General features: G+C 49.2%; 1 protein-coding gene across 1 annotated transcript; it reads right to left on the minus strand.

Moving 5' to 3' along the window:
* On the minus strand, nt 1-27469 carry Cacna1f (calcium voltage-gated channel subunit alpha1 F). The gene is made up of 48 exons (XM_059251591.1): nt 27445-27469; nt 25610-25859; nt 24994-25099; nt 24650-24789; nt 24267-24409; nt 24027-24179; nt 23236-23432; nt 23026-23129; nt 22269-22459; nt 21950-22042; nt 21741-21834; nt 21567-21593; nt 21258-21418; nt 20060-20285; nt 18988-19195; nt 18615-18735; nt 18422-18503; nt 17393-17438; nt 16397-16448; nt 15511-15664; nt 15223-15352; nt 14014-14073; nt 13761-13867; nt 13585-13672; nt 13086-13193; nt 12955-13007; nt 11273-11419; nt 9914-10115; nt 9663-9821; nt 8809-8919; nt 8489-8572; nt 7706-7726; nt 7236-7364; nt 6898-6963; nt 6554-6645; nt 5812-5971; nt 5427-5554; nt 5068-5164; nt 4780-4882; nt 4428-4529; nt 4175-4305; nt 3809-3949; nt 3375-3547; nt 2652-2759; nt 2417-2544; nt 2219-2331; nt 456-653; nt 1-231 (listed from the first exon to the last, which is right to left on the minus strand). The coding sequence occupies exons 1-48, from the start codon at nt 27467-27469 to the stop codon at nt 1-3; spliced, it is 5943 nt and encodes a 1980-aa protein (XP_059107574.1).
* Nucleotides 27470-27767: the final 298 nt, after the last annotated feature.

Below are 27767 nucleotides of genomic sequence, written 5' to 3' on the forward strand. Positions count from 1 at the left end.
TTAAAGGGCATGGACGCAGGCCATCTCATCTCTCAGCTCTTCTTCATCAAAGCGGGAGAGAATAGACTCCTCATCACTATAAAGGGAGGTGGTTCTCTGGGCTAGCAGGTCACTGGCAGCACTGTCCATCTCATCCAGTGTCAGGTGACATGCATCTGCAATCTCCTGCTTGGCCAGGGCCACAAATCGTGGGTCTTGGGCAAAGAGACCTAGGCCTTCAGAGATGAGCACCTGGGGAGGGGGTTCGAGTGGAAATAATGTTGATCAAAGGCACAATGTGCAGAGGAGTCACTGTGAATAAACGACGTGCTAATGGCGGAATGCAGGGGGACAGAGTCAAGTACAGTATACAAGCTCAACAGAGAGTCTGGCCACTCCTTGGTGCCCGTTCCCTGCTCTCACCTCCGCCCCTTCTACTCCAGCCCCCCCCCCCACCGCCACCCATCAGGACTCACAGCCTCCACCAAACTGTCCGCACTGCCCCTCTTGCGGTGACTGGGATCTGAATGAGCTCCAGGAACTTGCAGGCAGGCGAAGGTACGCAGTGGCCCGCTGAGTTTGTTGAGGTACCCTTCACCCACTGTGGCCTCTTCCACCAGCAACAGGGGGGCGTATAGCAGTCGACCCTTCTGAGGAGGGGCTGCCCAGGAACCCTGGGTCAGAATAAACACCAGAGGGGGCAAAGATTGATGAGTATGAGGGGCTATGATTCACTCTTGTGAGTTCTGTCCCTCTTCTCTAATATACACAACCGGAGTCACACTGAATGGATGTAAATCAGGGGAGAAATAAATGACTTCTTTATTTGTGGGGATCAAACCCGGAGTCATAAACATGCTAGGCAAATGCTTCACCACTGACTACATCTCCAGCTCCAGACTTGAGTTTATGTCAGAGTACAGAAAGCCTTTGTTTGTGTGCATTACGTGTCATTCATTCATTCATTCATTCATTCATTCATTCATTGATTTGAGACAGGGCTTTACTCTATTATCAAGGCCTGTAATTTACTATGTAGCCCAGGTTGGCCTCAAATTTGCAGTCATCCTCCTGTACCAGCCTCATAGGAGCTGGGATTATAGGCATGAACCACCTCATCTGCTTCTTTTGGTTCTTTTGAAACAGAGTCTCATGTGGCCCAGGCTAGCCTCAACTCTATATGTAGCTGAGAATAACTTTGAACTCCTGATCTTCCTTTGCCTACCTCCCAAGTGATAGGGTTACAGGTATGTGCCATCCATCATGTCTGACTCAAAAACCTGGGTTTAAATGTCAGTTGTGGGCCAGGCGGTGGTGGCGCACGCCTTTAATCCCAGCACTCGGGAGGCAGAGCCAGGCGGATCTCTGTGAGTTCAAGGCCAGCCTGGTCTCCAAAGCGAGTTCCAGGAAAGGCGCAAAGCTACACAGAGAAACCCTGTCTCGAAAAAACAAAAAAACAAACAAAAACAAACAACAAAAAAAAACCTTGAAAAAAAAATGTCAGTTGTGATGCTGGGCAGTGGTGGCGCATGCCTTTAATCCCAGCACTCGAGAGGTAGATGCAGGTGGATCTCTGTGAGTTCAAGGCCAGCCTGGTCTCTGGCAGATGCAGGTGGATTTCTGTGAGTTCCAGGAAAGGCACCAAAACTACACAGAGAAACCCTGTGTTTGTGTGTGTGTGTGTGTGTGTGTGTGTGTGTGTGTGTGTGTGTGTGTGTGTGTGTGTGGCGGGGCTAACCCTAACTCCAAGGGGAGCAGAAACAGGAGGATCACTGGAGATTGCTAGCTTCCAGCCTAGTCAAGAAAATGTGAGTCCTAGGTTCAGGGAAAGAAACTACTTTAAAGTAATAGGTGGAGACAGATAGAGGAGGACACTGACACCTTCTTCTGGACTCTGCACACTCCTATGGGTGAGTGTATACATACACACACACACACACACAGACACAAAAAGACACACATACACATACAAGAGTTAATGATTAAACAAATACTAAGTATTTTTAAAATGTCAGTTGTGCTGCTTATTAACTATGTGATCCCAGGAGGATAAACTTCTCTGAGCCTCAGTTCCCTCACCTGTAAACCGGGGACAGCAAACCCATTTCGTAAGTACAGTGGGGATTATGCACAGTCCTTTAAGTGCCCCATTCTTTGGAAGGCCTTGAGATGTAGTATGTTTGTAAAGTTCGGCCTCAGATGCTACATCTCTGAAGGCCACAGTGTCCCCTTTCCTCACCTGAGCCCTGCCTGGTCCTGAGGTCCGTCCACGATGGTAGGTACCTGGGATGGGTAAATCTTCACAACTGCCCTGGCGTTGCAGACACTGAATGGTGAAGGAGGGCTTCCGACCTGGCGGGCAAAGGACAATGGCAATCCCTCCCTTGTTCTGTTCCGCTAGCCCTTAGGGTTCCATCGGGCCCATTCGTCTGCTTACCTGCAGGTGTCGGAGGCAGCAAACGTCGGCGTGGTCCATGGTGCCCATTTACGTGTCTCTGGGGCCAGTGGGGTGGCAAAAGGCCTGGGTTGGAGGGAGTCCCTGCCTGCTCATCCAGGTGGGGAGTCCTGTGGAGAAGGCAGAGCTAGCAGTGAGCTCAGGCCTGAGATTGAGAGTTGGGGTTATCAACACTCCTGCCCTCCCCTCCCTGGCCCCTGTGGTGTGGCCAGTGTACCAGTCAGGGACTTCCTGTTCCTCATTCTGATTGTCCTGCCCTTGAATTCCCTTGAGCTGAGTACTTCCTTCTTCTGGGATAGTGAACATGAAAACTCCAGAGCTTCTCCTGGAGAGGAGGGGTGATGCATATTAGTTAGACCATGTCCCAAACCTCCAATATGTGATCCAAGGCTCCCTGCTCCTCTCATCCCATGCATGTTCCATTCTCTATACAAACACCAGGATTTACAATTACTTTTAGACAGGGTCTTATTATGTAATCCTGGCTGGCCTGGAACTCGCTATGTAGACCAGGCTGGCCTTGAACTCACAGAGAGATGTTTCCTTCTGCCTACTAAGTGCTGGGATTAAAGGCATGTGCCACCACACTTGATTTGCATTAATCTTTTGCACTGCATTTCTCATATTTTCTTGTTATTCTCTTTTCCATTTTTCTCTTGTTATCCTCTATTCTCATTTGAGCCCTTGCTTTATCGTTGTCTTTTTTAAAAACAGGGTCTCACACTCACTATATAGCCAAGGATGGCCTTGAACTCTGTATCCCCCTGCCTCCACCTCCCAGGTGCTGTGGCCCACCCCATCTGACTCTCACTTGAACCCTTGAAACACATCTATCCTTCTCAAATTGCTTCTTGAAGACCTCTAGCCCTTCCTCCAGCTCATCCAATACAGTGGCTATCTTTCTTCATTCTCACAACCTTCCCCAGATGCTTGACCATACCTGTGGGCTTGGGATCCAGCCTGGAGTGCACTGGGCTGCTTGGGGTTGGGAGCCAGTCCATCATCATCATCACTAGGCCCGGGTGAGAGAGAATCTGGGAGTTTCTCCCTCACAGGTAGAGACACTGCAATCTTGGAGTTCCATTGAGATTGGGGCTGGGAGTCTATGGAGTCCTGAGGAGAAATTACTTGGCTGAGTGTTTTGTTAATGCAATGGCTAGGTTACTTCATCAGTGCTTCCCTCACTGGTCCATGGGGACCATCACTCCCTGGGGGCTGAATCTGGGTCTTGTTTTCCAACAGCCGGTGATAGGTATTGAACAGTTTTCCATTGTAGAGGAGGCTTCTCCCCAGAGACAGTATTGAATTGACTTAGGGATCTGAGGGAACATTTTACAGTCAAGAGTTTGGAGGGGAGTAGAAACTTGTCCTCACTTTGTATGTTTCTGGGTTGTTCTCAGCTTCCTCCTCCTCACCCTCGTGACCCACTGCCTCTTCCTCTTCTTCTTCCTCAGTGTCATAGGTGAGGGCCTGTCGGATCTCAGGACCCAAGTCCTGTAGGCTTCTTAGACCAACCTGTGAGGAGGGATGGAAAAATAAGGAAATTGGTAGCTCATGGTCCAGAGTGCCCCTCTATGAGCGTGCTTCCCATGTGGAAGTGTGTGTGCCAGGGCTCTGAGGCTCCCTTGACCCTCTGTGAGGCCTAGGTCTCAGTTTCTTCCTCTGTGACATGGGTTTCAGGAGATCAAGAGGGAGGTCAGCCTCTACACACATGGCCACACCAGGCCCTGTCCTTAAGACCTGAAGGACAGAGGATGTGCTTGTTGGGGCCTCTGTTCCTAGTAGCCCTTTTTCTTTCCTTCTCCGGAATTTTCGGAAATAATCTTGGATCAGAAATGTGGCATAGAATTTGCCCACGGTGACTTCCTCCTCTGGGACAAGAAAAGAGGGCAAAGTTATGCAGAGGTCCTCTATACTGCTACTGCCTCCCTAGCTCCCACCTACCAGCAATGATCTGAGCAGACAATTAAGGAACTGGGGGTGTGCAGCTCACCATCTGGAGGGGGGATGACCTCATCCAACAGTTTCTGCTTTATCCGCTTCCAGATCTTCTTGATGACCATCCGAAGCTCCTGGTTGGCTTGATCCAGGTTCCCTGCAATTCAGGAGAGTGTGGAGTAGGGGAAATAGGAGAAGTTGCTCCTCATTGCTGGGGGGTGGGGTGGGGCTTTGATTTGAAGCTTCACATCACTGCTATCAGATAGGGTGTGGAAGCAGGCCTGGAGAAGTCAAAGCCACCCGTTTTGAGGTCCAGAGTTTGGAGATGCATATCTGTCATTCTTTGCATTTGCTCCCTGAACCCTTCCCAGGGACCCTTTCACTCCTGCTCCTCCTCGTCCCCACACCTTCTGTCTTGATCTTCAGGGATGTCCGAACCAGGGCAAAGAGTGTAGCGTTGAATGTCACTGTTCCATCTGAGTTGAGGGGCACATTCATTGCCACAAGTCTCTGTAACAGCAGAGACAGAGAACTCATTTTGGGAAAATGCTAGCTATACTCTGAATTCCCAGGGTAGAAACCTTTGTGGATGCAGTCATACACCCATCCCTACCAAAGGAAGTCACTTCCCCTTCCCATAAAGTATAGAGCCTTCTTGGAGGTCAGCAGGTAAGTAGATGGGCAAGTGCACAGACCTTGCAGGCCACTCGGTGTGGACACAACTTTCCGAATCCCAGTGGGGGCTGGATGCGTCTCAGCAGGGCAACGACGTCCAGGTGCTTGATGCGGCCCCTGGGGCAGTCGGGGAGATACCACTGGATCAGCAGTACTCCTTTAGGCTTTCCTTAAGCCCTGCCCCAAGTGAATCATCACCTCCCAAACCAACACCTCAAGGCTTTCCAGGGAAGTGCACAGATGGAGAAGACAGGTTAAGGCAGTAGAAACCTCTTTATCGTTGGGTAATGGAATGTGTGGGTCTGAAGTGCTAGATCTAGGGGCCATGGAGGACAGCACATTATCCCCAGGATTCGGGATAAGAAGTTAGAAGGTATACTTGGCTCCAGGGTCATATTCAGACCAGATCCTCTTGAATTCATCAAGGTGGTGGGGACCCAGGATAGACCAATCTCTGGTTAGATAATCAAAGTTATCCATGATCACAGCCACAAAGAGATTTATAATCTGTGGGCCAATGAGCAAGGAGAGTTAAGTAAAGGAACAGAGCTGGGGTTTGGGGGGTGGGTAGGAGCTGGGATGATCTTATATGGCCATCGGGTCACAAGTTCCTTGGTTGATCTTATTGTTGGGGCAGCCCTCTCAAGATCTGGGCTGCCCGATTCATTTGGACGTCTCTGAACCACTCAGGGCCAGCCAGCCCCACCCCCCCACCCCCCCGGCCCTGTGACAATGATGGTGGTAGTGGAGAAATGTGTCCTTACCAGGAAGGCACAGAGCATGAAGAAGCTGATAAAATAGGCAATGGCAAAATTGCTACCACAGGTAAATTCCTCGCCTGGGCCAAAGTCAGACTCAGGGTCGCATCGATTTCCGGGAAGGCTAGCAAGCATGATCTCTTGCCATGCCTCACCAGTGGCACACCTGGGGAGGGTCACAGAGGGGTGGCCTTCTGGAGAGGCTCTAAAGTTATGTCAAGTACAGTTGTGGGGGTCTAGGGGAGTGAGGGGATGACTTACTTCTCACTGGAGCTGTACTTTACATTTAGTGTGTGTGTGTGTGTGTGTGTGTGTGTGTGTGTGTGTGTGTGTATGTGTAGACAATCTATGGGAGTCTTTTCTTTCGCTTCCCCATGTGGATTCTGGGAATCGAACTCAGGTCTCCAGGCTTGGCAGCAAATGCCTTTGCTTGCTGAATCGTCTCACCAGCTTCCATGTCAACACTTTAACAACTAACATGACGTGATAATGACAGTTATAGAATGTCTCTTACAGATGAGGGCACTGTGGACTAAAAGGAGGCACATCTTACAGCCAGAAAAGGAATGGCTGAGACTCCAGTATTTTGGAAGACTCCTCAGATCACAGTCAAAAATGGCCTCAGCTTACGTGGAACTCAGGCTGCCCTGATATTTCCATAATTCAGGCATGTTGGGGCCCAGAGAGGGTGTGTGGGTACCCTAGGTATTCTGGGGAGCAAGGGAGCAGGGAAATGGGAGTATATTACCTGAACAGAAGCAGCACAGCCTGTGGAAAGGTCTGGAAATTGTTGTTTCGGTTTATCTGTGTGCCATCCTGAAGAGCCACCTTGCCAAACATCTGTAGACATACAAAGGCTGCGTGCCAGGAGGGAACCCACGCGTTCCCATTTACTTCACATTTCCTGTTGCCTAAGGGATCTTCCTAATCTTGAAATCTCTTCCTAATGAGCTCATTTCACACATGCAGGCTTACCCAGGGTCATCCAGTTTGTCTTTCTTTCTGCTCCTCCAGCCTCACATTGGGGTTATTCCTACCAAGTCTCTCTGACAGAAGGGTTTCAGAGGGGTGTTCTTTAGGGTCTCCACTTACCTGCATGCCAATGACTGCATAGATGAAGAATATCATTGCTATGAGAAGAGCCACATAGGGCAAGGCCTGGGAGAATGGAAAGGGGACAGACATTTCAGGCGCAGTCATCGAACTATAAATCCCAGAATGCACTCCTCTCCCCCAGCCTGGGCCTGCTGGGGATGAAGTCTTCCCTCAAAGTTTCCTGGATTACATGTGCCTCCCAAATGTAGACACAATATTAAATAGAATAAGGTAAAGTCAGTGAACTAGAGGCATGTTAAGGATTGAGAGCTCAGAGAAAGAAAGTTGGAAATGATATGGCAGACTGGGAACTGTAGTTCGGAGTGGGGAATTACCTGGAAAGACTTGATGAACGTCCAGAGAAGTGTGCGGATCCCCTCACCCTTACTGAGAAGCTTGACCAACCTCATGACTCGGAAGAGGCGAAAGAATGTGATAGATATTCGGGAGCTGTCCTCTGAACTCTGGAGTTAGGGATGCAGTGGGGGTGCTCAGTTTGCATCAGGTTTAGCAACTTCTTTTCCTCGTGCCTTGGCCCTCCCAGTTCCCAAATCTCTCAGAACCCAGGCCAAGAGTGGTCACAGAGCATTTTTTGTTTGTTTGTTTTTCGAGACAGAGTTTCTCTGTGAAGCCCTGCCCTGGACCAGACTGGCCTTGAACTCAGAGATCTGTCTTCCTCTGCCTCCCGGGTGCTGGGATTAAAGGCATGCACCACCACTGCCCAGCTATCAGGGAGCATGTCTAGGGTCTCTTGGGCTGGGAGGGATGGTTGAAAAAATTATTCCTGTTAGGGGTGAGAAGCTACCTCGCCAAGATGGCCTCCATTCTGGTGGGACATGTGGCCAAAACAGAGGTGATAAAGGAGATGATGTAATCATATGCCCAAATGGATAGGGGGAAATGATGGTGCATACTCAGCGAATGGTGGGGAAGGGTATACGGTAGTAGATCATGATGGTTGTAGACAAAGTTTTAATGAGGTGGGAGTAAAGGGATCAGATAAAGGAGATGGTGGAGCAAAGACATCGAAGGAAACAATGGAGCCCAAGTTTCATGGAAATGAGAACGAATGGGTGATCATTGGAGAAGCCAGTGATGTGGAAATGCAATCGGCAGCATTGTCAGTCAGTCAGGGTTATCATCATGTAGTACCCATTGGATGAAATGATGGAGCCAATGATGCAATCAGTTGTGGTTACAGAGCCAGGGAAGAGCCAGTATAGGAGATGATGGAGTTGGTGGAGAAAATGGAGCCAATGAAGTAGTCAGATGATGCAGCCAAAGCGGGAGTCAATGGAGATGATAGAGCCATTGGAGTGGCATAGAGACAATGAAAGAGATAACAGAAATAATAAGGGAGGCATTTTAGGAGGCAGCAGAACCACGAGGTAGGCTGCAAATGGAACAAGGGGCTGGTTAGAGGGAGGAGTACTTTGCCAGAGCCTAGCAAGGATTCAAAACAGGCAGATCTAGAATGAGGAGTGCTCAGTCTCTAGAAGCAGGGAGAATGTGAGTGGAAGCTGCCTACCCAAGTGAAGGAAGGCTCTAGGGAGAAGGGAGAAGGGTTAGCACAAAGCCCAGTTCTCACATTGACTTCTGTGACGGCAATGTCCACTACGCTGCCCACTACAATAAGAGCATCGAACGTATTCCAGGCATCGGCAAAATAATGCTGTAGACAGGAGGAAAGCAGTGTACTGTGTTCTCTTAGCCAGCAGACCAGGGGACCAGTAAAGGATAGGTGGTATTGAGGAAGCAGGGCGTGGCTTGGGCCTCAAATGGTCTGTACCTGGGTCCCTCTCGTTCCTTAGTCTTACGAATACTTGATTACGACCCCCCCCTCCCAGGGCTGTGGAATGTGCTTCCTTCCCTGGGAGTTTATTCACAGGGAGTGGGTCTAGGGTGTACCTTGGGTTTGAAGGCGATGATTTTGAGCACCATCTCAATGGTGAAGAGGCCAGTGAAGACCATGTTGAGGATGTCCATGGCATAGTTAAAGGGAGCAGTCTGCTCATAGTGCTGTGGGGAGATCAGATGGGAACAGAGCCTAAGGCAGAGACACCCTACACAAACACATAGTCCCTGGCCTGAGCTGAGGAGTCTGGGGACATGGAAACATTGTTTGCATTGTCTCTCATTATGGACACTGCAAAGCCTGGTTCTTGATTCCCAGACTGCCACGGTTGGCAGCTTCTGTGAAAAAAAAAATTTTATTTCATTAAAGTATGCAAGTTACTGCTTGGTTTAACTTTCTTTCTCTTTTTTTTTTCCTGCCTTGAGCATGGAACTGATGTCTGGAATAGTTGTTTTGTGACCCTGAAGCAACAACCAACTTACAGCAGAATGGCATGGCAGGAAGATGGACAGGGCCTGGGGCACTAGTCAACAACGAGAAGACAGCCTACGTCAGTGTCCCTCAACATTTGAGGTAACTAAACAAACTACACTGAGTCTAAGGTACACAACCGCTTTCCTCTTAGAATCTGAGTCTGGAGGGCAGTTTATAATCTGTGACAGTTTGCAACAGTCATGGACTGTTGTTTTCACATTCCTGCATCTTTAAAAGCAGAGTTCGATTTTTGGCCTTAGATTTGAAGAAAAGTTACAAATGCCATGATAACTTAAGGCTCTGTCAGTTAAGTGGGGGTGGGGAGTGGGGTTGTTACTTGCTGCCTAATGTACTCCTAATAGCTCTCAAGGGATGGTGTGAAAAGAACAAATGTCTGACCGCGATCAAGATGGGGGTGGGGGCTCAGACAGACCTGCATGGCTAGGGCAACCGTGTTGAGCAGGATGAGCAGAAACATGAGATACTCAAAGGCAGCAGAGTTCACAGTGGCCCACACGCGGTACTGATGAGGATTCTTGGGGATGTATCGGCGGAGTGGCTGGGCTTTGAGGGCATATTCTACACACTGGCGCTGCATAATGGTATAGGGCATGAGTGAGCAGAGGAGGTTCACAAGACAAGGAGAGACAGGCTGGTGGTCATTGGTCGGGAAGGAGAGGTCACCTGGTTCTTGTCCAGCTCACAGTTTTGGTATTCCTGCTCTCCCTGGGCACGGAAGGTGATGATAACAAAGCCCACGAAGATGTTCATCATGAAGAAGGCAATGATGATGATGTAGACAATGAAGAATACCGAGATCTCCACGTGGTAATTGTAGATAGGGCCCTCATCTTCTGCGTGCGCATCTATAGCTTTGTATAGCAGCCTGTGGGAGACAGTGGGAGCTAGAGATGAGGGCATGTGCAGGGGAACCCCAGTCCCCTCAGACTTCTTCCCAGGCTACTTATCATACTCACCTCCCAAATCTCCTGGCATACCAACCTCCCTAAATTTACAACCCAATCACTTGGGACTTCTATACATCCACAAAGAACCTCCCACAGGCCTTTTAAAGGGTCCTAAGTCTTTTTTTTTTTTCGTTTTTTTTTCTTTTTTCTTTTCTTTTTTTTTTTTTTTTTTGAGACAGGGCCTCACTATGTATCCTTGGCTGTCTTGGAACTCAACTATGTAGGCCAGGATCCCAACTCTTTTATCTCAGACACGTCAAAGTTTCAGAGATTCCCATGCAGCCCTCAAAAGCATCCTATCCAGACCTTTCAAAATCCCCTATGTATCTACAGACACCTTATCCCCTTATAATGGTCCCTGGAGCACCTTCCCCATGTGGTTCTCCAGAACTCCCCCACAAGCTTCTAAGATCCTGGAACCCCATCCCACAGCCTTGAATGATCTGCTCAATTCCCCCCAGAAATTTTCTAGCTAGTATACCCAAATGCTTTTGTAGCTTTCTGTAAACTTCTGAATCCTATCTCCTCAGTGAACCCCCTTTGAGTCCCTCCACATTCTATATCCCCCTATAACACTCACCCAGTTTTTTCTAGATTCACCTATTCCCTCAGAGACCTTTTCCCAATTTCTAGAGACCTTTCTCCAAAGTCCCAATGAATCCACAGTGAGGTTCTGGGAAATTCCCACCCAGTCTTCCAACACACTCACCAGTCTCTAGAAAGCTACACCCAACTGGAAGTGGTGGCACAAACCTGAATCCCAGCACTCAAGAGGATGAGGAAGGAGAACCACCAGTTTGAGGTCAAAGTGGGTGCATGGTAAGACCCTGACTCAAGAAAATAGGGGGGTAAGGATGTAGCTTAATGTCATACCATTTGCCTAGCATCTACAAACCCCGGGTTCCACTCTCAAGCATTGAAAAGAGGAAAAAGGAAAGAAGGAAAACCCTATCCAGGCTTAAGAGACTTTCTGTGCATCCTTAAGCTACACTCCCATCCACTCCCAGTTGATCCCAGGCAATTATCTGCAATCATCTGCCCAGTCCCCTGCGATCCCCAAGGCCCTGCCCCTCACGCAGGCCAGCCTTCAAAGGTAGAGACAGTGAACAGGGCCATCATGGCTGAAAGGACGTTGTCAAAGTTGAAATCACTGTTGACCCAGAGCCGCTCTCGGACCAAGGGCCGTGACACATCTCCATCAGGGTAGATGAGGAAGGAGCCCCTGTGAATGTCGTAGACAGGCTAGTGAGGGAGGAGGAGTGAGGAGCTGTGGCGAAGGGTCTAGGGTCTTTATTATGGATGTAGCAGGGCACAGTGGTGTACCTAGACAGCTTGGGGTCACATCCTGCCCTTTGATTTCCTGCCTGGATTATTGTAAACGTTCAGTCTCTGTCTATGGACTTTTTGTTTTCACCATCTATCTCAAAAAATGAGGATTCTAACAGAATCTATTTCCTATTTCTCACCAGGATTAAGTCAATAAACGACAGTTAATCATGGTGGTGCACACTTATTATCCCATTACTTGTGAGGCAGAGGCAGGAAGATTTTTAGCAAGTTTGAGGCCAGCCTGGTCTACATGATTTCCAGATCTTCCAGGGCTACACACTAAGACCATGTCTCACAATAAACAAACAAACAACCAAATAAATAAAGCCAGGCATAGTGGCACATGCTTGTAATCCCAGCGACTCAGGTGACAGAAGACAGGCAACTTGTGAGTTTAAGGCTGGCTTGAGAGCTGAAGGCTGGCTGGAGACATATTGAGACCAAGGCTCAAACCAACCACCACCCCCCTCAAAACAACAACAAAGGAAACCAAACAAGGGCTGGCGAAATGGCTTGGTGGGTAAAGGTCCTTGCTGCCAACCTGATGATCTGAGTTTGCGCCTCAGAATCCACAGGGTGTGAGGAAAGAAGCAACTCCCTCAAGCTGGTCTCTGGTCTCCACACCTGCAGTGGCAGGCGTACTCCCCATATGAATAAATACGAGAACTTAAGAAAAAGCCAAGACTAATTTCTGGAACGCAGTTGGGATACCATCATCAGCACGGCCATTAGCATGTTTGCCACCAGGGGAAAGTAGTTCTCCAAAGGGCCAAAGTCCCTTAGCACTGACTCTACCAGGTACTGTGCCGGCTTGCCCTGCAGGTACTTTACTGTGTCTACATATTCCATGCCCTGACTTGCTACCTCTCGTAAGCTCTGTGAAACAGGCACTCTTTTGTTTTTTGAGACAGGGTTTCTCTGTATAACAGTCCTGGCTGTCCTGGAACTCACTCTGTAGACCAGGCTGAACAAGCACTCTTTTTGTCCCCATTTTCAGTTGAGCTAACTGGGACTCAGCAAAGTGACTAAGTGCCTCCAAGCCTTGTGAAGTGGGTTTGAGCCAGGGATTCCTGGCTTCACGGTTTTTGCTTGAAACCGCCTCCCTCTACAAACATCTCTAGAGGGAAGCAGAATTCTGGGGAGGGGCAGGAATGGCTGGGGCTTCTGGGGTGGAATGTAGGTAATGCTGAAGAATGTGGAGAAAGGTTATGGGGCGACTTAGAGTGCTTGCTCTGATATGAAGGCCTCTACAATTATTGGGAGAGTTCTTCTGAGGGTCTTAGGGATTTTTAGGAAACCGGAGATGTCTAGAGTCCTTGGTAAAAGACTCTAAGTGGCTTCCAGGACCTTAGAGAGAGAGGCCTGTATTTCTCTATGTGATTTGGAAGGGGTTCTGGATTCCACAGAGGGCGAGCCTCGAACACTCACTTGCATTCTTTCAGGGTGTGTTTGGCCTCATCAGTGCAACTGTAGAATTTTCCCTGTATGGAGGACATCTGTCAAACAGGTTCACCTTTCACCCCCACCTTGACCTGGGCCTCTCCCTGGGTCTCCCCCACCTTGAAGAGCTGCACACCAATGCAGGCGAACATGAACTGCAGGAGGGTGGTGACGATCATGATGTTTCCAATGGTCCGGATGGCCACGAACACACACTGCACCACGTGCTGCAGACACACACACACATGACTAATGGGCATCGCAGGCCATAGCATGTAGTGGGGACTTGGATGATGGATACAGCTTAAGGACTTGGGCCAGGGGTATGTGGTTACAAGTCAGGAGCACACGGTCAAAGGCAGTATTGTGGGCTAGCATGTATGGGTATTAACAAAGAATAAGTGTTTTCTAGGTAAGGACATGTAGTCACATGTCAAGGACATGAGTCAGAAAATTGTGGCCACTGGTATAGTCACTTGTAAGGATCATGGGTCAGACCACATGGCCAGTAGTCAAGAATCTGTGGTCACATATTAGATTCAGGCTGCCAACGGTCAGTTGGATCTGTGATCTTGACCCAGGGCCTGGGTTCTGTGGGCTTGGGTAAACTGGGCTTACCTTGAGTCCCTTGGCCCTGTTGATGGCTCTTAGGGGCCGGAGGACTCGGAGGACTCGGAGAATCTTCACAACTGAGATGGCACTGGAGCTGGGGGGAGGGGGGAGTTTCAGGCCTTAATTAGGGCTTGCTCCTGGTTCTGGGAGGAGTGGTGTGGGCAGGGGCAGGTGTTACTCACTGGATGCCGAAGGAGATGAGGGACACACTGACCACAAGCAGATCCAACATATTGAACCAGCTACGGCAGAAAGAGCCCCGGTGCAGGAAGGCCCCAAACACTGTCATCTGGGGATCAGATGACATTAGATTAGACCTCAGACATGAGGCTAGCTGCTGGGTAGGATGGGAGAGAGACCAGAGAGATAGGTGGTAGGGGTGGCCGGGAATGTATTGGGGGCAACTGAGGGTATGGTTGGGGGTTCAGTTATCACCTTTAGTAGAATCTCCACAGTGAAAATGGAGGTGAAGGCATAATCGAAGTATCCCAGAATCTGAGGAAATGAGAAAGATGAGGAACACTGTCATTACTAAAGGAGATTGATAGGTATGTGTGTGCCTCTCTTTTTCCTTCCTTCCCTATCTATCATCTATCTATCTATCTATCTATCTATCTATCTATCTATCTATCTATCTATCATCTACCTATCTCTCTATCTATCATCTATCTACATATCTATCTACATATCTACATATCTACATGGCTATCTATCTATCTATCTATCATCTACTTATCTCTCTATCTATCATCTATCTACATATCTATCTACATATCTACATGTCTATCTATCTATCTATCTATCATCTATCTATTTATCTATCATTTATCTATCTATCTACATATCTATCTACATATCTTTCTATCTACATATCTATCTATCTACATATCTTTCTATCTACATATCTATCTATCTATCTATCTATCATCTACCTATCTACATATCTATCATCTATCTATTTATCTCTCTATCTATCGACCTATCTACATATCTATCTATCATCTATCATTTATCTATCTATCTATCTATCTATCTATCTATCTATCTATCACCCATCTATCTTTCTATTATCTATATGTCATCTATCTACATATCTATCTATTCTCTCTCTCTCTCTCTCTCTCTCTCTCTCTCTCTCTCTCTTTCTCTCTCTCTCTAAGACAAAGCCTCACTCTGCAGCCCAAGCTGACCTCTGAGTTGCAGTAATCCTTTGGCTTCAGTCTCCTAAGTGCTAGAAATCCAGGCAGGTACCACCACGGCAGCTTGTGTGTGCACCACTCAGTGTAAGCCTCGCTCTCCCTCCTTCCCTCTCAGCATTAGGAAAGACCTTTTTACACATGCCAAAGGCTTGGCCACCTGAGATGAGGGCTCACATTTAGACTCCTTTGTCTCTACCCAGCTGCATGAGTGCCCTTGGCCTGTTTAACCTCTCTGAGCACAGGTTCCTCTCATCCCCAGTCTAATCCTGATCCCCTGCCCGCACTTCTTGGAGTATGGAAATGGCTGCTGGCACTACAGTCTCCACCATTTCTGGTCCTCTTCCCCAGCCCAGTGAGGGGTCTTCTCCTGGTCTCTACTCTGGCTCGAACTTGTGCCCAGGAGAATGCCCCTGTAAGTTCGTCCTAGCCCTCAGCATGGGCTCACATGGTTTCGGAAGGAGTGGGCTCGGATGGGGTCCTCAGCGGCCAGGGACACGCTGCTGAGGATGATGAACACCAGGATGAGACTGGTGAAGATATGATGATGTATGAGGGTGTGGCAGGCCTTCCGAAGTCTGGGGAGTGGGAAAAAGGCAGTGATCAGAAACCAGGACCAGTGTTTATTGGGAGACCTCCAGGGATACATCGGTGCCCCGGTGCCTCCTGGGTAGTTCTAGGGCTCTCCAGCTGGCAAGCCCTGTTACCCTGCCCCACTGCCCCTTCTAGCACTCACGGATTGGTTTGGCTGAGGCAGAAGAAGGCACTGCCTTCAGGAATGGGTACCACCTTCTCCTTGGGTACAACTTCCTGCAAGAGTTCCACATGCCCTGCACCGCCTTCCTCGTCCTCTTCCTCCTCTTCTTCTTCCTCTTCCTCTACGCCTGGTGCTGGAAAAAGAGCAAAAAGCGAAACTGGTTGAGAAGTCAATGGAAAGCTCCTGGAACTGTGCTTGGCACAGGACAAATTCTTCTCATTTCCTGCCCAGAATCTCCGCTCCTCAGGGAAAGGATCTTAAGTCTATTTTGTTTAACAGATGCCTAGCTTTTAGAACAATTCCTGGGACACAGTGAAAGCCTGGTGAGTGTGTTTAGTGAGTGCTACACACACACACACACACACACACACACACACACACACACACAATTTGATACAAAGGCTCTGAGAAGGTCCACAGTAAAATAAAATGTCCATTTGTCTTGTTTAACCTTAGTGTCTCAAATGTTGCTGTCTAGGGACCAAGCCTATTCATTCCTCTCAGAATAATCGTTTTTGCAGTCCTTAAGATTGTACTTAGGGCCTGGTACATGCTATGTAGGCACTCTACCACTGAGCTATATCCCCAGTTCTTATTTGTGTATTTATTTCATTTTTGAGATAGTGTCCAGTGTCTCTAATATAGTCCAGGCTGACCTGGAACTCAGTGTTTAGCACAAGGTGTTCTTGAATTTGCCACCCTTCCCAAGTTTTGGGACTAGAGGCATGTGCCACTCTGCCTACTGCCTTCAGGATGATCTTGGAAGAGTCTGCTGGCCAGAGAGGACCTTGTCAGGGGTCAGGAGTTCTCTGCCTGGGTTCTTTCCCAAGACTCCATGCCTCTTCCATCTGACCTGCCTACTTGCCTGCTCCTTCACTCTTTGCACCCTCTGCTTCCTCGTTCTCTCCACCAGGCTCCTGGAGATAGGAAAACTGGAGTTAGTGATTATGCGAGAGACACCAGGAAATGGACACAAAGGAGGTATAGAAGAGACAGGATAATGTGGAAATGGGTTGGCAGAGGGTGGGGTTAAACCGTGTACACCCCGATAGGTGTGGGTGGTAGGAGGAGGTATAGACAACTCCCAGGCTTCTTTCCTTTAACATTTATTCATTTATTTATTTTGGCTTTTTTTTTTTTTTTTTTTTTTTTGCAACAGGGTTTCTCTGTATAACAGCCTTGGCTGTCCTGGATCTCACTCTGTAGACCAGGCTGGCCTCAAACTCACAGAGATCCGCCTGGCTCTGCCTCATGAGTGTTGGGATCAAAGATATGCACCACCACTGCCCAGCTTTAAGATTTTTATTTTTTTTTTATTTTATTTTATTTTTTTTTTTGGTTTTTCGAGACAGGGTTTCTCTGTGTAGCTTTGCGCCTTTCCTGGAACTCACTTGGTAGTCCAGGCTGGCCTCGAACTCACAGAGATCCGCCTGGCTCTGCCTCCCGAGTACTGGGATTAAAGGCGTGCGCCACCACCGCCCAGCAAGATTTTTATTTTTATTATTATTTTTAAAATTATGTGTATCTGTGTGTGGATATGTGCTTGTGAATGCAAGTGACCTTGGAGGCCAGAGGCCTTGGAACTCTTGGACCTGAATAACAGGTAGTTGTGATCTTCCTGACATGGGTCTGGGAACCAAACTCAGTCCCTTTAGAAGAGCAGCAAGCACTCCTAACTCCAGCTCCTTCACCTTTTTTTTTTTTTTTTTTTTTTAAGACAGGGTCTTACTATATAGCCCTAGCTGCCTGGATCTCACTACATAGAGCAGGCTAATTTAAAACTCATAGACACTCCCCTGCTTCTGCTTCCCAAGTGCTAGGATCAAAGGCGTGCATCAGCACACCCAGGCTTCGAACTCACCAACACTCTGTTCTCTGGTGGGGGGTTTCCTTCACTGCTCTTCTCTCTGTGGGTGGGAACACATGGATAAAGCTGGGTGGACATTGCTGTCAGGACAGACCTTTCTTGGGGCTTCCTGCTTCTGTTCGCAATGCCTATAGTCTATCCTCACGGCACACAGAAGGAACCCATGAAATCCCACCACTCTCATGCCTCTCTCCACCAAGAACAAAAGCCAGACTCTCATCTTGACCCAGAATCAAAGTCTGGTTCTTTTATTCCTCCCAACATCTACCCATGTTTTCTACCATCCCTCTCTGCTGCATTCCTTCCTCACTGGTGGGTTTTGTTTGCTTGTTTATGGCGCTGGGGTAGAAACCAGAACTTTAAACAGGTCAATTTTCTTCCTCTCAGCTAGGTCCCAAGCCACGGTGTTCTGTTGTCAATGTGCTGATAACACCACAACTTCAAAGGAGCAAATTTATTGAACCTTGTCTGCTATAGTCTCACTGTGGAGCCCAGGTTGGCCTTGAGCTCCTTATCCTCCTGTGTCAGCCTTCCAAGTGCAGGGAATATAGGTATGGCTTTCTAGGTTTGGTTTAGTTTTTCACTATTGCTTTGTTCTGTTTTCTGTTCCTTAACTACTTATTATTAACATGTTCTTTTTTTTTTTGAGACAATCCATAACTGGACTGGAACTCACTATGTAGACCAGGAGGGTCTCTAACTCACAGATAAACAAACCTGCCTCTGCCTCGTGAAGAGCTGGAATTAAAAGTTTATATCTATTTTCTTGTAGTTTGCTTGTCTTCTTCAATTACGAACAGCAAGGACTCTGCCTGAACCCATGCGGGCTCCCTAGCATTTGCAGCAGGGCCCAGCACAAAAGTATTGAGTGTGTGCTCAATAAATTCATGTTGAAGGGATGAATGAATGAGGCCTGTATCTGGAGCTGGGAACTGCCAGCACAAACAAAGGCCTGTAGGATGTGTGCGTGTGAGAGCTAAGTCAGCGATCGTAGGGAAAGGACGTCTTGGAGATGGAGCTCACCTGCCCTTGTCTTTGGCAGTACCTGCATCCCCGCTGGCTAGGTTATCCACAGCAATGGCAAGAAACACGTTCAACAGGATGTCTGGAGTGAGCTCAGGCTGCAAAGATGGAGAAGCACCTGCCTGTGGACTGCCCAGCACTCCCCTCCACCCCTCACCCTGCTCTGTCCTGTCTCCCAAAGCTCGGAGGATACAGTTGCCACAGATGAAGAGGATGATGAAATAAACACACACCAGCATCCCTGGGAAGAAGGGGCCACCGTAGGCCATGATACCATCATACATGACCACGTTCCAATCCTCACCTGTCAGGATCTGAGGGTAGGAAGTCATCAAAAAGTTCTTGGGACCCTCTATAACTCCAGGTCCTATAACACACACACACACACACACACACACACACACACACACACACACACACACAGAGGCACATACCCACATACCCACACCCTCCCCACCACACACACACACACACAAACACACACACACACACACATACATACACACACCACACCACACCACACCACACCCCCACCACACACGCCCCTCAGGGTCTCCAGGCCATACCTGAAAGACAGTGAGGAGGGCTTGGGGGAAGGTGTCAAAGGTGCTTCTCTTGGTTTGGGTTTGGTCGAAGTTGAACTTGCCCCCAAACAGCTGCATGCCAAGCAGGGAGAAGATGATGATAAAGAGAAAGAGGAGAAGCAGCAAGGATGCGATGGACTTCATGGAATTGAGCAGGGATGCGACCAGATTGCTCAGAGATGCCCAGTGCCTGCAGCAGAGGTAGAAAGAGCAGGGTTGACGTTTTGTTCCCTGTAGACTCCTGAGCCAGGCAGGCCTCCAACTTGGGATACACTGGGACACATGGGGTTAAAATAGGTTGTGGTGCTGAGGGTGGAGGTGATTTTTGGAATCAAAGTATGATAAGAGTAAGAAAGGAGGGGACCCCTAAGCTTGGAGTTAGAGTTGGCATTCAGGGTGTGGTGGGAGGTGAAACTAGGGAGGAGTTACAGATAGAATTGGGTTTCATGTTGGGACTGGGATGAATTGGGCATGGGGTTGTGGTGATTTGGGGTTGGAGGAGTTGGGAGAAGGTTATGGTTGAAGGTTGGTATGGGGGGATAAAGGGGAGCTCGAGGGTGGGGAGAGCAATAACTGGGGTTGCAGTTGGAGAAAGGTTGCTGGCCAGGAGTAGGCATGCATCAGACAATTGAGAGAGGCGTTGTGGTTGGTGGTCAGTGATGGGGGTAGGGCTGGGAGTTAGCCCTGAGGTGGGAGGTTGGATTGGGCTTGGGGTTAGATAGTGGACCTGTGGATGACATGTAGTTGGGGTTGGGCTTAGAGAGGGTAGTATGGCTGGGATTGGAGATGAGCATGGAGGTGGGCTTAGGGGTAAAGTCATGTCGGGAAGTGGGATGGAGACAGAAGAGGCATTATCCCTAGGTGACTCTCCTCTCCATGAGGACAGGAACTTGTGTTTGCTTTGCTTTCTGGTGTTTCCCTGGGGCCTAGAAGGTCAGCACACAGCAGTAGGTGCTCAACAGATGTTTGCTAAATGAATGATGAGGCTGATGGAATTATCTTCAGAGTTGGGGTGTGGAATTAGGTCTGCATTTTGGGCCCCATGTATACACACCTGGTGACCTTGAAGATCCTGAGGAGGCGCACACATCGGAGCACTGAGATCCCGAGGGGCTGCATGGCCCCCACTTCCACCAAAGTGGTTTCTAGGATACCCCCACAGACCACGAAGCAGTCAAAGCGGTTGAAAAAGGAGGCAACATAGACAGAGGGGCCCAGACCATACAGTTTGAGAAGCATCTCCACCGTGAAGAGACAGAGCAGCACTTTGTTGGCGTACTCTGTAGGGAGAGCAGGAAGGGTGATTGAGCTGGCCATGGCAACATGCAGGAAGCCAGGAACCTTGGCATGATCTTGGGGTAGCAGGGAGCCAGCCAGGTGTGGGCTAGGGTTTAGTTGGGGTTAGGGACTGAGGTGAATTTGTAAGTCAGAGCAAGTGAGGTTTGGAGCTGGGGTAGAGGGTAGAATTGAGATGGGGACCAGAGTCAGCCTATGTGAGTCCAAGACAACTCCAAATTCAATGGTACAGTTAGTATCTAGGATTTATATTTTCAAATTATTTTTTATGTTTATGTCTTATGTTTTTAGTTCTGGGGATGGAACCCAGGGGCTCACACAGGTTCTCTACCAATGAGCTGTACCCCCAACTCCAAACCTAGGGTTTCTTTAGGACTGAACTGGTTTGGGGTGGGGTTAGGAGCAGGATCAGTGGTAAAATTGGGGTTTCTATTGCAAGGAATGATAGCAACAGTTGACATGATGTGGGCCAAACAATATTCTAAGCTGATCTCATTTAATCCTCCCAACCACTCCAGGCCATGGATAGCTAGCATTATCTCCATTTTGTGCATGGGGAAACTGAGGCACAGAGGGGTTAACTTGTCCAGATAGCATGATGTTAAGAGCCTGAATTAAGATTCCTGCTCTGCCCCTCGGGAGCTGAGTCCTGGGGTTAGTTGCTTAACATCAGTGCTGTGGTGATCAGGACCTTTGGCTGGCCTTAGTACTTAGGTACTAAGGTTCTGGTGGAATACAGTTTGAGTTTGGACATGTGAAATGCTAGAGACTGATGCACACAGTAAGTACCACATAAGTGTGGTTTGCAGGGTGGGATAGGGCAGGTTAATGTTTCTGCACTCATACGGATTGGAAGATAGTATCTGGGGTCTAAGACTCCCTAGAGAGCCTGCATTTGAACTTCGCGGGTGGAGGAAGCAAGGGATGAAGAAGAGAGCTGGCAAGCAGAGGCGCACCCTGGGTCTGGGTGAGCCACACAGGCTGCCCATGGTGTTCCGAAGCGATGGTCAACGTGTTGAGGAAGACGAGCAGCAGTACAGCCCAATAGCAGGCGTTGGACTTGACAGCCCGTCGGCAGCGTGCACGGAGACCCCTGTTGGCTCTGCGGAAGTGGCGGCTGGGCAGAGGAGAGCCCATCACGTCACCGAGACGGCCTCGGTCAGCCCAGGGGTTCAGGTCGGGGAGCCCAGAAGTCACATGGTCCTTGGAGGTGGACTGGTCTCAAAGTCATGGGGTCAAAAGGCTGCACAACTTTCACAACTTACCAGACCTTGGTTTTCATGATCTTGTTTCTAGAAATGATTGGAAAGGGATGGGGTGTCATAAGGGGCTGAGGGAATCAGCATCCAGACTAGAGGTCAGGACTGAGGTCAAGATTTGAAGCTAAAGTAAGAATGGGGGTTTGGGCTACTTAGAGTTCAAGGGCTGGGATCCCTTACAGGCAGCGTGTACAGCTAGCCAGAGACCCCTCTTCTTCATCCTCATCTCCTGGGGTGTCTGTCATGGAGCCAGTGTCACTGGCTGGGAGGCTGGCTGTGGGCAAAGTGAGGATAGAGGTTAGGACCCAAGACCCTAGGTCCCACGTTTGGTTTTTCCCCTCTGTCTACTACCCCAGCTCTACCCTGCCCCTTGCCGGGCTGGTTCTCACCATGGCTGCTGGTGGAGTGTGTAGATCTAGTAGAGTGACTGAACCATCGTAGTCGTCCACGCCTCCTATTGGTCAGCTCTGACAGCTGTGGTCCTGTGGGGATAGAGCCAACTGGGAAGGATGGCCCGGAGGCAGAATGAGGGTCAAATCTAGGGGAAAAGGGGCTAGTTGGAGTCTGTGTCTGAGTCTGGGTTGAGATTCTGTGTCCTGAGCCAGATGTGGGGCAAAGCCTAGGGTGGCTGCAGGCTTGGTCTGAGTCTCAGGAGGGCAAACCACATGTGGGGTGGGAATGAAGCTAGCTTAGAAGCGAATTGCCTACGATGGCCGGCCCGTCCCTCTTCAGCAAGAGAAGCCAAGTTGCCATCTATCGAAGGGTCGTGAAGGTCTAACTCCTCAGCCTGTGTGATCCAGTCCAGGTAGCCCCGAAGGTCCTCTTCCATCTGCTGCTTCTCTCGAAGCTTCTGAAAGTCACCTCGTGCTTTTGCCTTTTCTCTTTCCTTGGAGAACTCCCTGGAGGAGGAGGGGAGAAGACTCCATTAGGGCAGTCACCCCAGTCACCTTATCTTTATCACCCCAGCCGCAATAGCTTTCTAATTGTTCTTTGGATATGCCAAGGGCGTTCTAGCCTCCAAGTGTTTGCATTGGCTGTTCCTATGGCTTAGACTGTTTGGGGGGGCCCCCAGGCAGGGGAATCGGGATCCATCCCTGGTGCATGGGTGGGCTTTTTGGAGCCCAGTGCCTGTGGTGGGACACCTTGCACAGCCTTGGTGCAGGGGGGAGGGGCTTGGACCTGCCTCAGCTGAATGTGCCAGGCTCTGCTGACTCCCCATGGGAGACCTTGATTTGGAATATGTGGGGATGGGGGGTGGGTTGGGGAGAAGGCTGGGGGGTGGGAAGAGGGAAGAGAGGGGAGTCTGTGGTTAGTATGTAAAGTGAATAGAAAATTTCTTAATAAAAAAGGAAAAAAAAAGAATACTATCAACACCTTCTCAAGAGGTCTTTCCTGATTTTTAAAAGAATTTGGCAGCACAATAGGGTGGGAGGGGATTGTAGGGGAGAATATCCGGGCTTCTCACCCACTTAGGACGCCAAGCACAAGGTTGAGGACAAAGAAGGAGCCAAAGATGACGAGGCTCACAAAATACACCCAGGGTAGCTCATACCCCATGGCATCCTGCATCTGGAGAGAGAGCATATTTCCCTCATAGCATGCAGACAGGACAACCCGAGCTGGGAAAGAAGGGCAGGTGCAGCCCCCACGCTGTGTGAGGGCTTGTTCACCTCACCCAGTAGAGGACGTCTGTCCAGCCTTCCATAGTAATACACTGGAACACAGTTAGCATGGCAAAGAAAAAATTGTCAAAGTTCGTGATGCCACCGTTGGGCCCTGGCCAGCGCCCGCGGCACTCAGTCTGGTTCAGTGTGCATGAACGCCCAGAGCCAGAAGACGCACAAGGCGATGGGTCCTCCTCTGCCTCCACATCTACAGAAAAATTGAAGCCCGGGGCTATGAAGGAAAGTCACACACTATTTCCTTGCCACTCTGCAGCCTCCTCCTCATAGGAAGTTTATTTTAGTGCCCTAGATATTTTAAAGGCAAAAGTAATTCTTGTTTCCTCTGCTAGGGCCAAACCCCTGGAGGTATTAACTTGAACCACTGGGAAGCTGAGTCCTTCCAATATGGATCCGGGAATTGTGAAGTGTAAATCCTGTACAGAGTCTTAAATAACAGTGAATCTTGTGAGTATGAGGGTCTCGAAAAGAGGGCAGAGAAAAGGGGTCTCCATAAATGCCTAAAAAGGCGAGTCGTGGAGTTTGAAGTCTGAAATGCAGCTAGGCAGACTGGTCCTGTGGGTGGAGTCTTGGGATACCTGCACAGCCATTATTGACGGAGGGGTTGTATTCTGGTATTTAGGGCGGAGTCTCGAATACAGGGGTGGGAATTGACTATACAGAGGTAGAACCTGAGCCTAGAGACTGAGTCTTGCAAAACCGAGTGGGCTTTCTAGAAGCAAGAGGGGGCCCCAGAAGTGAGAGCAGGGGGCGTGTCCTGTCCTGTGAAAAGGGGGTAGCTGACCAGATCTCAGGAAGTAGCACGTCTTGTGCATGCGTCCGAGGAACAGCTCGAGTCCGATGATGGCGTAAATGATAATGACGAAGAGCACCAGCAGGGCAATGTGCAGCAGCGGCACAAGCGCCTTCATGATGGAATTGAGCACTATGTGCAGGCCTGTGGCGGGGATGGGCGGGCTCAGCGCATTTGCCCTCGGCCTGGAGCCCCACCTCCAACTCGGGGGTCGGGGGCGTATACACTTACTTGGGACCCCAGACACCAGCCTCAGTGGCCGTAGCACCCTAAATGCCCGCAGTGCCTTCACATCGAAACCTCCCGGCTTTCCTCCAGTATGCGGGGCATCGCCTGGCCGCCCGGGTCCTTGCTCCAGGAGCACGCTAAACAGCCTGATTGGGGAGCATGGGACAGGGAGGGGAGAGTGAGACCATTGGCTCCCGCCCCTTCCCTCCTTTCTGTTCAGAAAAGCACAAGTCTCTGTAACTGGAAACGCAAATGGTTTTCTATATGTCAATATTCGTGATTTTAGCTGCAGAATAGGGGCTGTCTGAGTCAGTCACTTCCCTGAGCCCCAGAATTCAGTGGATTGCAAACTAGGGTGGGGTGCCCCTCCCCCTGCAAACGCGCACCCGACCACGACGATGATGAAGTCGAGTAGATTCCAACCATTGCGAATGTAGGCGCTGGGATGGAGCACCAGCCCATAGGCCACGATCTTGAGCACTGTTTCCACGGTGAAAATCACCAGGAACACGTATTCTACCTGTTCCTGAGGGCGGAGCCGGGGGCGGGGCGTGAAGACCGGGACTTATTTGGGGCAGGGTCAGACCCGGTGGGTGTGGGCACAGGTTAAGGTTATTTTTGCCAGAACCGAGTGGAGTAAGGTAGGTCCGGGAGGGGTGGGGCCTGGCTGGGTGGCTTAAGCTGTGGCTCTAAGGGACTGCAGTCTGGCTGGGGATGGGGTAGGCCTCACCAAGTTGTGGTTAGCAGTGTTGGAGTCGTCCTCAGGGAAGGGGATGTATACTCCCAGGGCCACGCAATTGGCAAAGATGGTCAGGAGGATGAGAATATCAAAAGGTCTCAGGTGAACACAGTCAAGGACCCAGGAAGAGTGACGTTGAAACCCCCACATTCCCTTGGTGTCCTCTCCACTCAGTCCTGACTCTAGACAGGATCATGCTATGTAGCCCAGGCTGTCTTTGAATTTTCAGTTCTCCTGCCTCAGCTTCCAGAGTTATGGGGTTATAGGTGTATGCACGTATGGCTAGCTTAGTGCTTGATCCTGGTGGCTGTCATCTCTCTGGACTCCCTTTCTATTCTAGTTCTTGATCTCTCTCTCTCTCTCTCTCTCTCTCTCTCTCTCTCTCTCTCTCCCCCCCCCCCCCCAATGCTTTGGATTGAACTCAGGGCATCTAATACACTAAATAAATGCTCTACCACTGAGCTATGCAGTCCCACCCCAGGAATCTTTTCCCCCCAATATTTGATCCTTGGTCCCTGGTAATCTCAGCCCTCCTCCATTCCAGGCCTGACCTAATCCTTGACTCTTCATACCCTGGGAATCCTTACCCCAGAGTCTCCTAGGATACTTCCACTCGACAATGCTGATGCAGGACCGCCGAAGGGGATTGGTTAAGGTGAGGCAGAAGAGTGCTCGAGGTGATCGCTGGGCACTGGCCACTGCCACAGTCTTGTGTTTGTTATGCTGGGTCCTTCGTTTTGGGGTCCCTAGGCCTGATGCCCCACTGGTGTCAGCCCCCACGGCTGGAGGCCCAGGACACAGCCCCCATTCAGGACCAGGGCCTGTCCCATTGGCTGGACTGGGCTCTGGAGTAGTGTCTGTGTGGAGAAACAGAGTCAGGGAAGGGATGGCATAGGACAGTTATGGCAACTTCTTGTCTAATCCCATCCCTCTGTTTAAAGGAAGAAGAACATGGAAAGCTATGGAGAAATGGAGGATGCTTGGGTTAAGGGTTGAGGGTTAAGAATCAATGCTGGAATCAAGTTTAGGGTGGAGTGAGTTTTGTTGAGGAATGGAGGTAAGAGTGTTTTCAAGCAAGGCAGAGCGTGGCTGGATGATCGCCATGCAGTGCACTTCAACTAAAGGTCAAATTTGAGTGGTGGATTTTGGGTCAGAGTGGGCTTAGCCTTACTTGATATAGGCAAGGATGGAGTTTGGTTGAGATTTTATTTAGGGTTGAAGCTGGGTATTTGAATGAGTTGAGCTTGGAATTGGGATCAAAGTGAGGGATAAATTTTGAGTAGAATTTGCATTTTTCAGTGGGATTTCATCCCTCAGTATCAAGATTCTGTGGCTTTGTTTCAGCTTCTGAGATGGGTAGTAGGTTGGCCTGGTTAAGATCTCCAGATTTGAAAAAAATAAGCTGTCTGATTTCAAATTCTGACTACTATTTAGAAGTTGTGTATTGCCTTGAGTAAATTATGGGATTACTCTTGAGCCTCAATTTTCTTATCTGTATAATGGGGAAGACAATAATGGTTGCCTGCGTTATAAGGGTGTTGTGAGGAGTAATTGAGCTCACTAGTCATAAGAATGCCTAGTAGGTAGTATTATTACTATTTTGAAAATGAGGAAATTGAAAGGAGTTAGTAATTTGCTGAAGTGGCCAAACCAGGAGTTCTGACTATCAACAACATCAGCTGTATGCTCTTTCTCTGTATTCGTTTTGTATTTGTAAAAGGGTCTGTTCAACCTGGAGAGGTGGCTCTGTGGTTAAAAGCACATACCACTCTTCCAGAGGAGGGGAGTTTGGTTCCCAGCACCCACACGGCAGCTCATAGTCTCCTGTAACTCCAGTTCCAGGGGATCTGACATTCTTTTCTCACCTCTCCTGGCACTGAACATACATGACATTCATACATAAACTCGGGCACATACATATACTTATAAAAATAAATTAATAGAAATTTGAAAAGGGGTCTGTGCTATTTCTCGACAGCCAGGGAAAATCATTCAGTAGCAGTACTGGCGTCTAGAGGTTAGATGACCTTCAAGTTCATGATAAAGTCTGTAGCCATTGTGAGGTTTGGATTCTAATGTCTCATGTAGGGGATTGTCTTCTGGTTAGATTAAGGTTTAGAGTGAGGCTGGATTTGGAGTTTGAGTTGGACTGAGTGCTAGGGTCAGGATTGAGCCAGGGTTTCATTTGGGAACTAAGGCTATGAATAAGGTTGGGGGGCTATTGGGGATAGCATATGAGCTGGGTTGTGGTGCATCTGAGATCAGGTGGCAAAGAAGCTCTATTAAGGGGTGGCTAGGGCAGGAAGAGGGTGATGATACTCTGGGGAACCAGAGACTCTTCAGGAGTAGGATCCAGGTGGGCAGTGGGTAGGTGAGAGGGTGAGGGTGAATCAGAGCCCAGGGTGACTCCAAGGGTCTTCAGGGGTGGATGGCTGCTCTCACCTTTCCTGCTTTCAGATTCCGACATCCTCCTCTGGAGATGTAAGGGCCATCTGCACACAGTCCCCTCTCTCCTCCTCCAGCCTTAGAGGGATTAAGGTCAGGGGGCGGGGAATAATAGTGTCAGTTGGGAGGGTGAACAGGGAGCAAATGGGATATTTGTAAGCCAGAGGCTGGCAAGTGAAACGGCACTGGTTAAGAGTTCACCAAATAGATACCTGCACTAAGCAGGCAAAAGCTAAAATAAGAAAAAAATGGTGTTATTTTCCACTAACAAAATTTTAAGTACTTAGGACAAAACTAGCATGTGCATTATCTCTATGAAA

Source organism: Peromyscus eremicus, chromosome X (assembly GCF_949786415.1).
Source record: "Peromyscus eremicus chromosome X, PerEre_H2_v1, whole genome shotgun sequence".
NCBI lineage: Eukaryota > Metazoa > Chordata > Mammalia > Rodentia > Cricetidae > Peromyscus > Peromyscus eremicus.

Excerpts from the sequence above, each read along its gene's own strand:
- Cacna1f (XM_059251591.1), bottom strand. The coding sequence starts at position 27,469 with ATGTCGGAATCTGAAAGCAGGAAAG. Across the intron at positions 22,043-22,268 it reads AGAGGGACGGGCCGGCCATC|GACCACAGCTGTCAGAGCTG; the intron begins GTAGGCAATTCG and ends CTATCCCCACAG. Across the intron at positions 5,555-5,811 it reads TCATGCTCTGTGCCTTCCTG|ATTATAAATCTCTTTGTGGC; the intron begins GTAAGGACACAT and ends ATTGGCCCACAG.